Genomic DNA, 15,197 nt, shown 5'->3' with positions numbered 1-15,197 from the left:
CAGCCTTTATTATATAGATCCATGATTTACATGCTAAAATTCAAGTAACAAAAAGCCATTGGTCTCTGTTTCCTTATTTTAAAAATATTAAGTTGTATATTTCTAATAATGGTTATTGGGTCTTTGAGACAATTTTAGATCAGAATATTATCTTTGTAGTTGAGATAATTTGCTTAAACATGGTATGTATAGGAATGTATACATTGGAGTTCAGGTTTTTAGATTAATAGAATAAGAGGTAATGTCTTTTTATATACTTGTGCACTTCTTTCTTAAACTTTAAAAGTCATAGTGCCTAGTACTACATTCCTGTGTCTTGTTAGATAGGGGCGTATGAGTACGTGGAATAAGACAAGTTTTTAGAATAAGAAAGCACTATCTCAAGCAGGAATATTAAATAGGTCTTTGGAAGTGGGAGTGACTTCGTCTCTTTCTCCCTGGTGGGTTTCCTTCCATGAGGACGTATTAGTATGGAAACTCTGTGTATACTGGTTTTACGCTGGTGCACTATTATTTAGAAGATGGTAGCATGACACTAGGTTGATATGACTGTGAATGAAAGAAAGAAATGGAAAGCACATCCTTCAAGGAGACATTTTTGGCATTGTACTGTTAGTGTATTTCTGCTATCATTTTTGCCTCAGAAGATAAAACTGAGGAAAGTTAGGATGTTAATAGTTGTTTTGCTAGTCATTGTCTTTGTCTCCATGTCTACTGATGCTGTACCTCGATAATGGTAATTTTGATTCTCATTTTACCAAGTTGTGTGAAGAATAGTCAGTATTAAAAAATTTAAGTCTCACTTTTGTTGAAAGTTTATAAATATTAAATATGAATGGAGCACAGTCTACGATACACTTCAAACTTAAAACAGTGGTGACTTCTGGGAACTGAGATTGGGGCAAGGAACAAGCTAATGTACCAGGATTATATTATCTTCTGTACTGATCCAGTGTCAGGACCAGTCCTCTGCCACTTAAGAGTGTTTCTGGAATCAGGGTCAAATATATTACTGTTCATACATTCATACAGTGGTTTGAAATCATGCTATATTTTAGTTTGCTTTATGCCTTGACCATGACATTATATAGCTTTTTTCCCTATAGTTTTTTTTAAGTATTTTTTTAAAAAAATACTTGATATATAGAAAAGAATAAATTTGAACATTTATTTAACTTTTAAAACAGTGATAAAATGAATATTTTTGAATTTACCGCCAATCAATCTAAGAATGATCTAATGAATAATTTGTGTCTTTGTGTTTTCCCAGCCCTGCTTTTATAGCTGTTTCCACCCTGAAGATTCTAAATGTCCTTTTTTTATTATTCACAAAAGATCAGTATACCTGCACTAAATTTATCCAACCTCTCAACCGTACTCTCCTAAGTAGAAACCCTGGAGGCCTCCCTCCTTGAACCTTCTAATTTATTATCACTTGCTCTTTTGATCTGCTCCCCAGCTGTCATCCTGGGGCTGCTTTTTTACTGTGCTTCTGGATTAGATTAACTCTTTTTTGGAACCTTCTCAAATACCTTCCTCAGAAGGACATGTGGGAAATAAATACTGAGTTTTTGCATGCATTCTGGAGAAATTTTTTTATTTCATTCTTGAGTGATGGTTTAGCTAAGTATAAAGCTCTAGATTCAATATTTTCCTTCAAATTTCCAAGGCCTTGCTTTCTTGTATACTGACATGCATCATTGCTAATGAGAAGATGGATGAACTGATTTTTGCTCCTTTCAAAGTTACTTTCTCCTCTCCTCCCCAGAAGCTTTAAGAACCTCTGTTTAACCTTGGTATTCTGAAATATCATGATGATGTGTTAGGTATGGGTCCTTTATACTTGTTGGAGCCTTTCATTTTAGATAGTAGAATATCAGAAAAAGATAGAGAAGATTTTCACAGACTGAATAGGGCAGGGAGCACATGGTATTCTATTTGGTGGGACTAGTATGGAAGAAAACATAGATTTTAGAAGTCGTGTGACCATGATTGAGGTACAAAAGGCTGACGTGCTTGATGTATAGGGAAATTGTCAGAAATAGGACTAGGAAGATGATGGATATTGTCTCATTGAAGGCCATGACTATCAGGTTGTTATGCATTTAAAGTACATATTCAGAAACAGACTATAATTGCATTCCTCTTACTTGGATTATAGCTTAATGATCATACGTCTTCCCTATTCCTGCTATCTCTCAGCAACAGGATAAGACCTCATCCAACTTACATGAAGCTGCTTCAGACTGTGTGTGCTCAGCTCTCTATGCCATTGAGAATGTGGAAACCAACTTGCCATTAGCCATGCAACTTTTTCAAGGAGTTCTTACATTGGAGACTGCCTATCATATGGCTGTGGCACGTGAAGACTTAGACAAGTGAGTAATTATTAAAGGCAGTAGCCCTGGATTCACATATAGTCTGGTGTTAAGTCACCTTTTATTACTCATCTCTCCTTTGTGATTCTTCGTGACTCTGTAAATATATACACTGCATCCTCAAGATGCTTTGCTATTCTCATCTGACCTAGAGTGGCACATTGGATGCAGAGGGAGAGGTGATGATGGAGAATAGTAATTTTTCACAATACAAAAGGTAAGGCTCTTGGGGGAGGGTATAGCTTAGTGGTAGAGTACATGCTTAGCATGCACAAAGTCCTGGGTTCAATCCCCAGTATCTGCACTAAAAAAAAAAAATAATAATTTTAAAATACATAAATAAACCTAATTACCTCCCCCCCAAAGAAAAAAGTTAGTCTCTTAAAAATTACAGATGAACTTTGAAGTATCAGGTGTGATTTGAAGGGAATTTTATTCAAATGTTTTAGTAATTGAGAATTGAACTGACAGAGGAGTCATTTACTTATATGTTTAAAAGTATATGATTTAAGGAAAGGTTGCTGTTACAGAGATTGTGATACAGTATAGCAGATAATCACTGTGTCTCTTAGGCTGAGGATACTTTTATTTATTTGATTAACTGTGTCTGTGAGTATGTACACATAACATCCAAATTTCTGACTTGGTACTCTCGTTTCTCTTTCATCTACAGAGTTCTGAATTACTGCCGTATTTTCACTGAACTATGTGAAACTTTTCTTGAAAAAATTGTTTGTACTCCAGGCCAAGGCCTTGGGGACCTACGAACTCTGGAACTGCTTCTTATCTGTGCAGGACATCCTCAATATGAGGTAGTATTTTATACTGTGCTAAAGTCATTATTTTCCAGCTGAATATTGCACATTATCTATATTCCATTGTCTCCTGTCCATCTTTTTATTTGTGGGAAATTATAGTTTTATTTTTATTTAAGGTAATGTGGGAATTTCCTCTGTATTGAATTTTTAAAAAAATTATATTTAGACTTCTGCTTAGAATTCTTTTCTATTTTCTTACCTGGTTAACTGGGCTGACTGGTATAGGAACCTCAAGGCACCTGTTATAGAAAGAAAGCCAATTACTTTTCTACTGAGGCCCCTCTCTAGCTTCAGTTATTCTTTAGAGCTTATAGCTTAAAAAAAATATATATATATACATATATATATTAACTATACCTCCACAAGTCTTCAACATCCAAAATTTTTCTCCAAATTATAGATGGGAATGAGAATGAGATTGAAAGGATTTAAAGAGTCTTCTTCATTCCAGAATCTCTAAGGCACAATGCCTCTTTTAAGTTTGCTAGATTATTTTTTAAATATCCCCATTTATTCAAGAAATTTTACCTCCCCTTAATAGTATAAGAAGTGAGAAAGAATTTTCAAGCTGGGTTAGCTTTATTTAAATAGCTCTATTTTGGATTCTTGATGGGAAAAGGATGATAGGGCCCCTCTCAGGAAGGGGTACAGTAGCCCTGTGATTCTCAGTCCTTTTTCTAGTGATCACATAAAATATAATGTTTGTTTGACATAATCTCATGGAGATCTAGATTTTGTTGAAACTCGAAACATTTTTGGTAGGAAATATAATACCACCTAATAATTATCACTCCTTTAGTGCCGTATATAAGATAGGCTGTGGTATGTTCAGGTATTTGCAGATGGCTTGTCTGGTAAAAAGTGTTCTAAACTCAGAAATAAAATTGAATAATTTCAGAATTTGGAAAGAAATACTTTTAAAGGGACTTCCATTTCTGTATCTGTTTCTCTCAATTTAAAATCCAGTATACTGTTGGAGAAGTTACCTCAGGGCTAAACAGGGAATGTAAAGCCTGTCATCCTAAATAGAGTTTTGGACTTAAGACAGGAATATAATTTGGGAGGATAATAATAAATCTGGAGAAAAGGTGATTTCTTAACTAGTTCCGCTCATATTTAAAAGTATATCTTTCCTATATGGCCTTAGTAATAATAAAACTGTCTTCTTACTCCATTCCTTTTCTGATTCAAATAAACCATCTTTTCTCTTTTAATTTAATAGGTAGTAGAAATTTCCTTTAACTTTTGGTACCGACTAGGGGAGCATTTGTACAAAACTAACGATGAAGTTATTCATGGCATCTTCAAAGCTTATATTCAAAGGCTTCTTCATGCCTTGGCTCGACACTGCCAGCTGGAACCAGATCATGTAAGTTTTCTTCTCTACTTAATCTCAAATCTTAATTTCCTTCTCTTTTCAGTGCTAATTTGAAAAGGAACTGAAAAGACAATAAAGCTTAATGGAATCTGCAGATTTTCTGTCGCTGTATAGCTTACACTGAAGAAGTCAATACCAGTATAATGAAGAACACCAGACCTGTGTACATAGAAATCAGTCCTGCTGAGCCAGTAATTATTCTGGGAATTCACCTTAAATAATTATGCAGAAGAAAAAAATAGCTATTTTATGTACAAAGCATTAGCTATAAAAGTAAAAAACGGTGAACCCGTGTGCAACAGTATTAGAAGAATTACATAAATTATGATGCAACAACTTGATGCACCTATAATTTAGCAGTTAGAAATAATGACTTGAAATAGCAATAGTTGGTATGCTAAATAAAAAAATGTTAAATTTTATACTCTGTATTTTTAATAGTATAGAATATATGGATGGATTAAAACTAACACAAAAGTGAAATATTTGCGTGAGGATGTGGAGAATAACATGACTCCTCCCACACCACATGCATATTTTTCTTTACATTATTTATACTCATTTTATGATTTAACGGAAAATGTAGAAATACTCTATTTGCTTATAAGAAAATATACTAGAAATATTATGAAGTAGTCCATTAGAAAACTCTTCAACCTTGTTCTTTGCTTAGTCTCTTCAAATTTTATAGCATTTATTTAATCCTTTTGGTTGGTTGCTTGAACATCCCTGTCCTTCATCTTAGCACCTGGAGTGTTTGTTTGTTTGTCTGTTTTCGATTGCTTACCCAACATGAATACTGTCTATTTTCTTCATTTTAATGTTAATGTTATATGAATCATAGCATTTTGTATTTCCACAGAACCTTAGTGATGATTTGGTTCTGTGGGTTTCAATACTTTTTTTTTTTTAACCGAGGAATCCTATCTTCAACTACATCTTACTTGGAAGCCTGATATGTAAACAAAAGCAGGTCTGCTCTGGTTTAAATGGCTCTGCTTGCTTGATCCCTTTCTTCCCTTTGCTAGTTCCATGGCACCATTTCTCTTGCAGTTAATTCCTTATGCTTGTAGGTCCTTAGTGCTTTATAATTCATTATCTTATCTGAGACAGCCATTTTTTCCTCCTCATTCCTTGACTTTAATGTTTCCATCTTAAAGCAAGGAGATTGAATGAGATCAGTGATTCTCAGTAATACCAAGGGCTTTTCCCAAATACTCATGGCCCAAGATTCTTATACATGCCTTTAACCGTCTCACAATTGATAAGCCTTAGTTTACTCGCAGGAGTATGTTGAAATAAGAAAAATTTAGGAAACATGAAATGTAAATGATCTCTGTATTTTTTTAATGAAAAATTTCAAATATACAGCAAAGGCGAAATAACTCTATAGTGAATATCTGTATATCTACTGCCTAAATTGTACCATTAATATTTCATTATACCTGTCTTACTATATATATCTGTCCAACTATATAAAATTCTTTTTAAAGTTTAAAATTCTGTTTTGTGTCTAGTTATTGTGATAATGATTGATTTTGGTAAATCTCAAACCATAAAGCTTCAGAGGATTATTCAGTAATAAAAAGCTAGATCTTATCTAGATAAACTCTTAAATTACCACCTCTTGTAGGTCACTTCCCATCCCACCACTCCAGATTTTTCCAACAGGGCAAGGTGTAGCTTGAAAAGGCAAAAAAAGAAGTGTTTCTTATAGTAAAGATAGAGAGGATGGGATTGTATTGACATATCTAAAAGTTTGGGATACCTTCTGTAGTAAAATGTCCTTGCGATTTAGGCAATTTATCTTTTGTTCATTGGGACTGGACTTCTTAATGGCTTTTTTATTCTTGATTTAAGTCAGTGAAACCCTTAGTGAGTTTAAAACAAATGTTATCTGATTTGAAATTTTAGGAGGGGGTTCCTGAGGAAACTGATGATTTTGGGGAGTTTCGTATGAGGGTATCAGACCTGGTGAAAGACTTGATTTTCTTGATTGGATCTATGGAGTGTTTTGCTCAGGTAAGCCCATTTGGAGCTTCTTACCAGTTTCACTGATCACTTTAATTGTGTTCACTTCTGTTTCTTCTGTAAAAGTTCCATCTTTTTCTTCAATTTTGATGCTAAATGGGACGATAGATACGCAGTTGCCTAGCACACTGCCTGGCATATAGTAGCTATGTTTATTTAGTATCTTAGAAGCCAATTGCAGTCTGTGAATGGTTCAATCATAGTTTACCCTATTACTCTTCCTAGTGAGAGCTGTTGCATTTGTTCAGGTGGAATGGAAGATCATAGATAAACGTTAAAGCCCCCAGAATACTTGGAGGGAATTTGGAACTAGCCAGGAAAATAGGCAAATTTTTTTGCTTTAATAATTATGTATTAACTCCTGGCAACTCTTAGTTATTTGGCATTTCCTTTGTCCACACTTATGGTTATATTCCTGTGCAGTTTCATCCCAGAGGTGACTATACTAGAGTAGAAGAATCATAGTCCTGTGGTTTTCCTGACAATCAGTGAGTAACATTTTACGTCATAAGGTTGCAGTCATCACCATTCCACGTCACTTAACATTAGCATAATTTCAGGTGGTTTTCATGTTGCTGGATCATGCTTGGAGCCCTGAAATATTAGTTTTGATGCTTTGTCAGCTGTACTGAACTAACCTAATTTTGGGGGGAGTACCCAGTCATTTTGTGTATTTGGGGGCATCATCTGATCTAGAAAGTGTTAATAAAATTATAACTTTTTTTTTTTATATTAAGTAAAGTATGTTAGTTGACCTGACTACAAAGGGTTGGAGATTCTGAGAAAGCAAATTCAGTGAGAGCTCCAGATCACAGGCAGATGACTTGTGCTCAGATTTCAGTTCTCTCACTGGCTCTGTGGCCTTGAACAAGCTACTTCTTGTTCTTCTCCAGACCTCAGTTTACAAATTTACATCAATTATCAGTGTTGTCTAAGAGGTGTTCTGTGGAACACTAGTCTCATGAGATGTTCTTTGCCAAAAAAATAAAATAAATAATAATTATGTCAATTAAAATTGCAAAATGACTTAAATAGTGTATTAAAGGCTCTGTGAAGTCCTTTACAGCAAGAGAATTACTTAATTTTATCTTACTCAGCATTGTCTGTTATTTGACTGCAGAAGTCTTATTTAGACTAATACCCAGTCACATTCCACTGATGGATGTGCCCTGGGAAATTTCAGGACTTCTCTGAGTATTCTGCTTAGTCTTCTTTTTTTTCTTTTCCTTTGCTTGGATATGGTATTGTGATGGGCGCTTCAAAACAGCTTCTTCAGCCATTTTTTAAGGAATTTAATCTGTACTGCTGGTGTTGATGTGGACAAGTAGTGGAAATAATAGAAATGTAAAGCCAGTGCATATGTAAAGGTTTTACATTGTATCTCAATTTTTAGTGTTTATTTATCAGTTATTATCAGGACCAGGAAAAGACACTCATGTAGTATGTTTTGTTTTTTTCCATAATACTCATTTTGTGGGGTAGATGATAATCTTGATATACTCTTGGGGACCAAATGAGTTTATTTCAAATATTAAACTAGTGTTACTTAGATTTAGTGAAATTTGAAAAATGAGAATATTCTCCCCTGGCTCTGAGGGGTAACTAATTAAATTTACAAACAAGGGGCTGGATTTATTTTAACTAACAGGATTTTTTGTTTTGTTTGTTTTGGAATTCTATTCTGTTTTCCTTTTAATGGATCCATAATCCACCTCTTCTTCTCTAGTTATATTCTACTCTGAAAGAAGGCAACCCACCCTGGGAGGTGACAGAAGCGGTTCTCTTTATCATGGCTGCTATAGCAAAGAGTGTTGATCCGTGAGTGTCTAATAAGTCTTTTGCTGGGAACTCTTAATATCAGAGAAAGGAAAATTACACCATTTTTCTCATATGGTATATGTTTGGAAACTCTTAGAACTTCTTACTTCTATAATGCTGTCTAGTCTTCTGACTTCTACAGTCTAGTCCGGAGTAGCATGCATTGCTGATGTCTGTGTTTTAACCACATTTCCTAGAATTAAAATTATTTTGTTCTTGATGCTAGGAAAAGAATGCCAATTTATTTTTTCAACCGAGGCTTCCTTGTGAAAGTTGGTATAATCAAAAATTTGTTAGACTGTTAAATTGTTGGCACTTGGTTAAAAGCAACTGAATAGGCACTATTTGACTCTCCCTTGCTTTTGTGACCTTGGGTAAGTTATCCTTGCAAATATTAAATTATATTCTCCTTTTTTGCTGTCTTAGAGAATCATTTGTGAGTTTCAGAGAGGCAAGGCATAGACATCATTTCATGTAAAAGAATAGCAAGCTCTAAAGGGCAATTATTATTTTTGTTATTGACACTGGAAATTCTATTTATGGTTTCAACATGAATCCCTAAAAACAGAATTTATTTTGTGCTGTGAGTTTATAAATTGATGCTAATATCTGACAAGTTTTCCTGTATAGTAATCAGATACCTACAGTTGAGCTCTCTATCCAGGGCCTTGGTTGGAGAGATGGTGAAGGCATGCATTTATAAAACATATAATGCTTACTTCTTAGCTGATTTTCAGAGTCTAGTCAGTGAAGTCATGTATTGACTAAATCCAGTTAATATTTAAGGGGTTAGAGTAGATTTGTGTTTCTCTATTAAGAAGTTCTGGTCCTGAATTACATACATACTGCATTGTTCTTAAATCCATTTTGGTGTCTTTTGGAACCTTCCTTAACAGTCTGAAGATATTACAGTCACTAGTAATGTAACTGATACGTGTTGACATGAGAAAGGATGGGTAGAGAGTCTCAATAATTACTTTAGTGCCCTCAGGAAACAAAGTAGAAATGAGAGAAGATTTTATTTTGTTTTTTGTTTTCCACATTTTCAAGCCAACTTCATTATTAACAGTTTTTAGTGTTTAAAGGACTTGATAGACTTAGCTTATCAGCAGGGAGTGCTCTTGTGCTAATCCAGGATTTATTTACATTTTAAACATCTTTCATTTCTGGATTATGTTCTGCCATTTTAGGGGCATCCTCCACTCTGCTTAGAGAATTTCAGCCAATATTCTTGGGGAGTGAAAGAGAGAGGGGGAGAGGGAAAAGTAAGTTCGTGGAGCTGTGGAAATTTCATGGAGTTATTTGGATAATTTTAATTTTCCCTCATGTCCCAAGTTAGGGCACTTTACCTATTCCTGCAGTTTGTGTTCTTGTTTTAGTTAGTGAGCTGGCCCATCCATTCTTACTTGTTCTTAATGGTTCCACTATCCGGCTATAAGAAATCTTTTAGAGAATAACAACTAATAACAAGTGGTCTTTGAGAATTATTCATTCATTTAGCAGTATTTATTGAGTGCCCACTATGTGCCAGGCACTGTTCTAGGTGCTGCAGATATAGGAATAAATAAAATGGATTCTTTAAAAGAAGACATTCATCCATAGTAAATGCCTGCCTCTCCAGTTTGAAGAACCTTATTTTTTGATAGCACAATGTGTCTTTCGACACCTCACTGGCATTTAGAAGATTAAGGAGCAGTATGCTTCTCAACCAAAACAATATCTTCCATTTCTGTCTTTTCCGCCCTTTTGAGGATTTTTAAAACTTCCATATCAAGTGTTAAGCACTTTTATCCAAATAATTATTTATTTAGAAGGAAACCCTTTAGCAATGATTTATGTCATTGCAGCCTGTTATTTGGCCAAAAGCTAACCTCTGAAGTTAGTAATTGTGAGTACTTGCCTTCTAAACTCAGGGAGAACAATCCAACACTTGTGGAGGTCCTAGAAGGTGTTGTCCGTCTCCCAGAGACCGTACATACAGCTGTGCGATACACCAGCATTGAATTGGTTGGAGAGATGAGCGAAGTGGTTGATCGAAATCCTCAGTTCCTTGGTATGTGTGAACACTCCCCTCTGCAGATGCTGCTTCTGATTTTTCTGATTTCCTTCTTCCTCTCTCTCAACTTTTGCTGTTGTTTTCCTACTTTCTCTTTTATTGATAGAATGTTTTGAGACACTGAGAGTAAATGTTATGAGTTACTGCTTAGTTGATAAAACATTTTATAATCTGATCAGACTTTGGAGAAAGGACCTTTGAAAGATTAGATCTCTAGATAGGGAAATAGTTTGCTGCTAGTGCTCAGCTTCAGCATGAATATTTCTGTCTTTGTTAGGTTTTGGCATATGCTTGAGTAAATCAGACTCTCCTGTAGTTCTAACCTAGAAGCTGCTTATAGGCTAAAGCAAAGGAGGGGGGTTTTCAGTGTTAAATATACGCTTCATTTAAAAACTAGGAATTATTTGAAACTAAATACAAATTAAAATGAAGAATGTTGAGTTATATAACCTCTGGCTGCCCTTACTGACTTGAAAAAATAAGTAAAGATCATATAAAATAACTTTATGATTGAAAATGAAGTTAGAAATAATTTCTATAATTTAACCCCCTCATTTTGCAGTTAAGACAGCTAAAATCAGAGACACTAATTTATCCAGGTTGATATATATTAAGCCCCATTGATATTTAAGAGTACTGTATATTCTGGAAATTTTAAGAATCTCCATATTTGTGAATATCATTTTGATGTGCTATGCTTATCTTAATACCATCTTTTGACTTGCTTTTATTTTATACATGATCTTTTTTATTGATTGAACTGTGTGTTCCTATTTTCTGTATATAGAGCATATGATAGATATGCTTACATCATAGATGAGCCATTTTCAAGTTTAACATACCATTTAAATTTTTTTCAAAATACCTATTTTCTAATTCTTAAGTTTCTTCACTTCCATTATGTACTTCAACATGTGGCTTTCTTTCCTGAACAATTTTTTCCACAACGAAACAAAGTGGGTTTATCTATTAAGACATATCATTCAGTACCACCTTGCAGTATCTCATTCAAACTTGTGTCTCAGCTAGAAGACAAATTGCTGCATGTTCGTGCTTACTCTAGAATAGTCAAAACCATAAATCCTCAATTTGAGAATCACTGAAACCTACAGTATTAGAGTTGCTAGATTCTAGTTCTTCTGATTCCCTTGTTAAACAGGCTTTTTGTGTGTGTGTGTGGAGGGGAGCAGGGGGTTCATGCTGGGTTGGTGCATTATTTTGGTCATTAGACTAGAAATGGAAATAACTTTTAAATGGGCTTTCAGAGATTATTTCTTATATGGTTTGGTATGAATTTACTCTAGAGTACTCTTAAAGTACTCTTTAAACATGTATGACTTTCTTTAGGGTTTTTCTATAGAAAAACATTCTGATTTTTATAGAGCAAGGTAAAGTATAGCTAGGATTTGCTTTATAGCAATTTGCCTTTATAATCAGTTTTCTTGGAACACTTACATTTGGTAAAAAGTAAAACATAATAAATTCTTCCACAAGTGCTAAAAATCCATCTGTGTGGTTTTTGGGCCTTTTGTAATTACAAAGAAGCAACTACAAAAGTGTTAGCTTAAAAAAAAAAGTGTTAGCTTAATAGAACTGTCATTGTCCTGATATTAGGCTGTTTTTACAGAGTGATTCATCTCTGAGTATAATAGTAACTCCCTGAGTTTTACCTTTTTTCTTATATAAATGTATTCTTAATTCTTGGATGGTCATATCCACAGTGACTTCAGACTGGGTCAGTGGTTTTCAAACTGTGTTCTGTGAAGCCCTAGCAACAAGCAACAGCTGACTTCCACGTGGAAAGAAATGGAAGATGAATAGATAAGACTCAGGCCTCACTGACACTATTTGTCAGTGAGATCAGCTCCATTTTTATGTGTTATACATGGAGTTTAAACACATTTCATTTTTTAAAAGATGGTTCTTTTGCTTAAAATGGGAATGTGAACCTCAGTTCTAACAAAGTACAAGTTTTCCTTGAGTTTCAAATATGTAATCTTTATGAATGGCTTTTCTCCCTAGATCCTGTGTTGGGCTATTTGATGAAAGGCCTGTGTGAAAAACCTCTGGCTTCTGCTGCAGCCAAAGCCATTCATAACATTTGCTCTGTCTGCCGAGACCACATGGCTCAGCACTTTAATGGACTCCTGGAGATTGCCCGTTCCCTTGACTCCTTTATGTTGTCTCCAGAAGCTGCAGTGGGCTTGCTAAAAGGTATTTACTTAAGCTGTTAAGGAGGAACAGTCTCTAAGCTACCTCTCGGGTTATCTTATAGCAGTCATATCCCAGTTTTTCAGTTGCAGTTTACTTCGTGATGGAGAAGGTAGCTTTTCCATGCAGAGAGGAGGGTGTTGATTATGTGTACATGCATTCTTAGAATATTTTAAGGCTATATAACTAATTCAAAGTACTTACAGTATTCATAGCACAAACCTAGATTTTCGGTGGAGACAACACATTGAAACTAAACATAGTTCCTTTTTGAGTTTTGGGAAGAATAAAAAGGGAGACCAGATAAGCATTGTTATACCAAAGAGGTAAATGGAAACTTAAAGGTAGTGTAGCTGGATCCAGTCCTGTAACTGGAAGTCAAGGGTCTAGATTGCTTAGTAGTCCTTAACCATTACTGATCAGTTTACACTGAATGATTGCCTATCCAGAGGCTAACAGCCAGAATGGTGATGAAGCTCAGAATAATAGAATAATTAGAGAGATTAATTCTAGTGGGAAATACTTTGAGGAAACTTTAACATGGTGGCTATTTTTAAATATTTGAAAGATTATCTTCTAAAAGAGGGAACCGATTTATTTTATGAGTAATTGATTGTTGACAGTTTACTGGCTCCTAAAAAGAAGATGCTTTCCAACCATACTTTCTGAAAGCAGCTTGAGATGTCCTGTGAGGTAGTGAAATCCTTATAGCTGGTAGTTTAGACTGGATTGGAGTATATCAAATAAAAGATGGAGTAATACAACCTGTGTGGTGTCTTTTAAGCCTCAGTGAGTGGCAAACAGCCTTGAAGAAAATGAATGACTACTGTGTGTGAACTGATTGTTCTTTCTCACTTCTGTGATCAGGTTCCCTACCAGCCTATGTAACTATGCATTTTCAAGACAGATTTTCTTTTTGAAGCATGGGTTTTTGTTATTTCTCTTCATAGGCATAGATAAGAGGCATTAAATCAGTGTCAAACATTCTTCTTAATCACTACTAGTAGTTATTGCTGCCATCTTGTCATTTTCCAGTCAAATTTAACCTTAATGCTCAAGTGACATAACTTGTCATATAATGCAGCATCACAGTTATATCAGTGGTATCTTCTAGATATAGAAAACTTTTTTAGTAACGTTCTTTTCAGTAGGAATGAATTAAAAGGAAAAATTACGTTTGTTAGATTTTCCCCCTACTTTTAAATAAAAGTCTAACTCATCTATGGTTTGTAGACTGTCAGGAAGAATCACTGTTTTTTATTCAGATTTGAAGATTTATGGATTGATTACTGTTCTGTTGAATAAAATACCAGGAGATGAGAAAAATCATAGTCAAGGAATTTTTGACCTAGAAGGGACCTAGTATAATATGTAATCCTTTGGATGTAAGGGAGATGGTTCTGCATTTGGTGGAGATTGTGAGAGGAGGGAGGCTGAGTGGGGAGGGTCTGGCCCTTCTATCCCCGCTTTAAGGTAATTACCTCCTTTTTCTTTTTTAACGTACTTTATTGGAGCTCCAAGTAAAGATGTTATTTGGAGGAAAAAGGGAGAGGGAAGATTTTTGCAACTATTTAAAAATGAAAGAAAGTCAAACTTAAATTAACTATTATTTTTCTGTTTAAAGCACTCATTTTTACAGATAATGAAACTGATGCCCTGAGAGAATGTCTTACCCAGCTCTTAGAGTCTGTTATGATAGAACTAGTTAAATCTCTAATTTCAGCTCATTCTTCCAAAAAGATATTATGTCCCTATTTCTCAAACTTCTCTGATGACAAGAACTCCTACAGTGCTTATCAAAAATGAAAGCTACTCTTGACCCACTGGATCTCTGGGAAGTTTGAGAATCATTATACTATGCTATATAAAAATAGCTTTGTCATTGGCTTTGTGAAGGAGATTTTTAAAGTCTTTGAAGAATTGTAAGTGAAGAGATGTATTTAAACATCTTTAAACCAATAGGCTGCTAGGAGAAATAATAACTTAAGTTGTAAACGTCCTTGTGAAAGTCAATATGGTGTTCTAAGCCAAATAAAGAAAAACCAACCATAAATAACAAAATATTGTAATTTAAAAAGCAGTTCTGATCTTTTTAAAAGAATGGAGCCAGTTAGCCTTTTCTGTGTATGATGTAGACCAATGAATTACCTCAATTCAGCTTTTATTTTCTTCATCTGTATCTTCCCTTGACTTTTAGGAACAGCACTTGTCCTAGCCAGATTACCTTTGGATAAGATTACTGAATGTCTTAGTGAACTCTGTTCTGTTCAGGTTTTGGCATTGAAAAAGGTGAGTCCAGTTAAGTAAGGGGTGAAACAAACATAAGATGTTCACGTGTTATAAGGGAAAAACCAAAATTATTTACTTGCAGATGGTCTTATTTACCTAGAAAAGCCAAAAGAATGAACTGAAAAGTTATTAAAATTAGTAAGTTTATCAAAGTTGCTATATACATGGAATAAATATCCTAAAATAAATAATTTTAACTGTATCAGTAATACCATTTA

General features: G+C 34.6%; 1 protein-coding gene across 2 annotated transcripts in view; it reads left to right on the top strand.

Moving 5' to 3' along the window:
• Positions 1 to 15,197, top strand: part of TNPO3 (transportin 3) — an 82,531-nt gene that overhangs the window by 40,825 nt on the left and 26,509 nt on the right. For both annotated transcript variants that reach the window (XM_006184716.3, XM_032483308.1), the window contains 8 exons: positions 2,203 to 2,378; positions 3,052 to 3,190; positions 4,419 to 4,565; positions 6,489 to 6,596; positions 8,332 to 8,423; positions 10,337 to 10,476; positions 12,502 to 12,693; positions 14,888 to 14,979. In XM_006184716.3, coding sequence (XP_006184778.1) covers positions 2,203 to 2,378; positions 3,052 to 3,190; positions 4,419 to 4,565; positions 6,489 to 6,596; positions 8,332 to 8,423; positions 10,337 to 10,476; positions 12,502 to 12,693; positions 14,888 to 14,979 — 1,086 coding nt within the window. The remainder of the gene's footprint in view (positions 1 to 2,202; positions 2,379 to 3,051; positions 3,191 to 4,418; positions 4,566 to 6,488; positions 6,597 to 8,331; positions 8,424 to 10,336; positions 10,477 to 12,501; positions 12,694 to 14,887; positions 14,980 to 15,197) is intronic.

Source organism: Camelus ferus, chromosome 7 (assembly GCF_009834535.1).
Source record: "Camelus ferus isolate YT-003-E chromosome 7, BCGSAC_Cfer_1.0, whole genome shotgun sequence".
In the NCBI taxonomy this organism is placed as follows: Eukaryota; Metazoa; Chordata; class Mammalia; order Artiodactyla; family Camelidae; genus Camelus; species Camelus ferus.
This window is presented reverse-complemented; position numbering and strand designations above follow the sequence as displayed.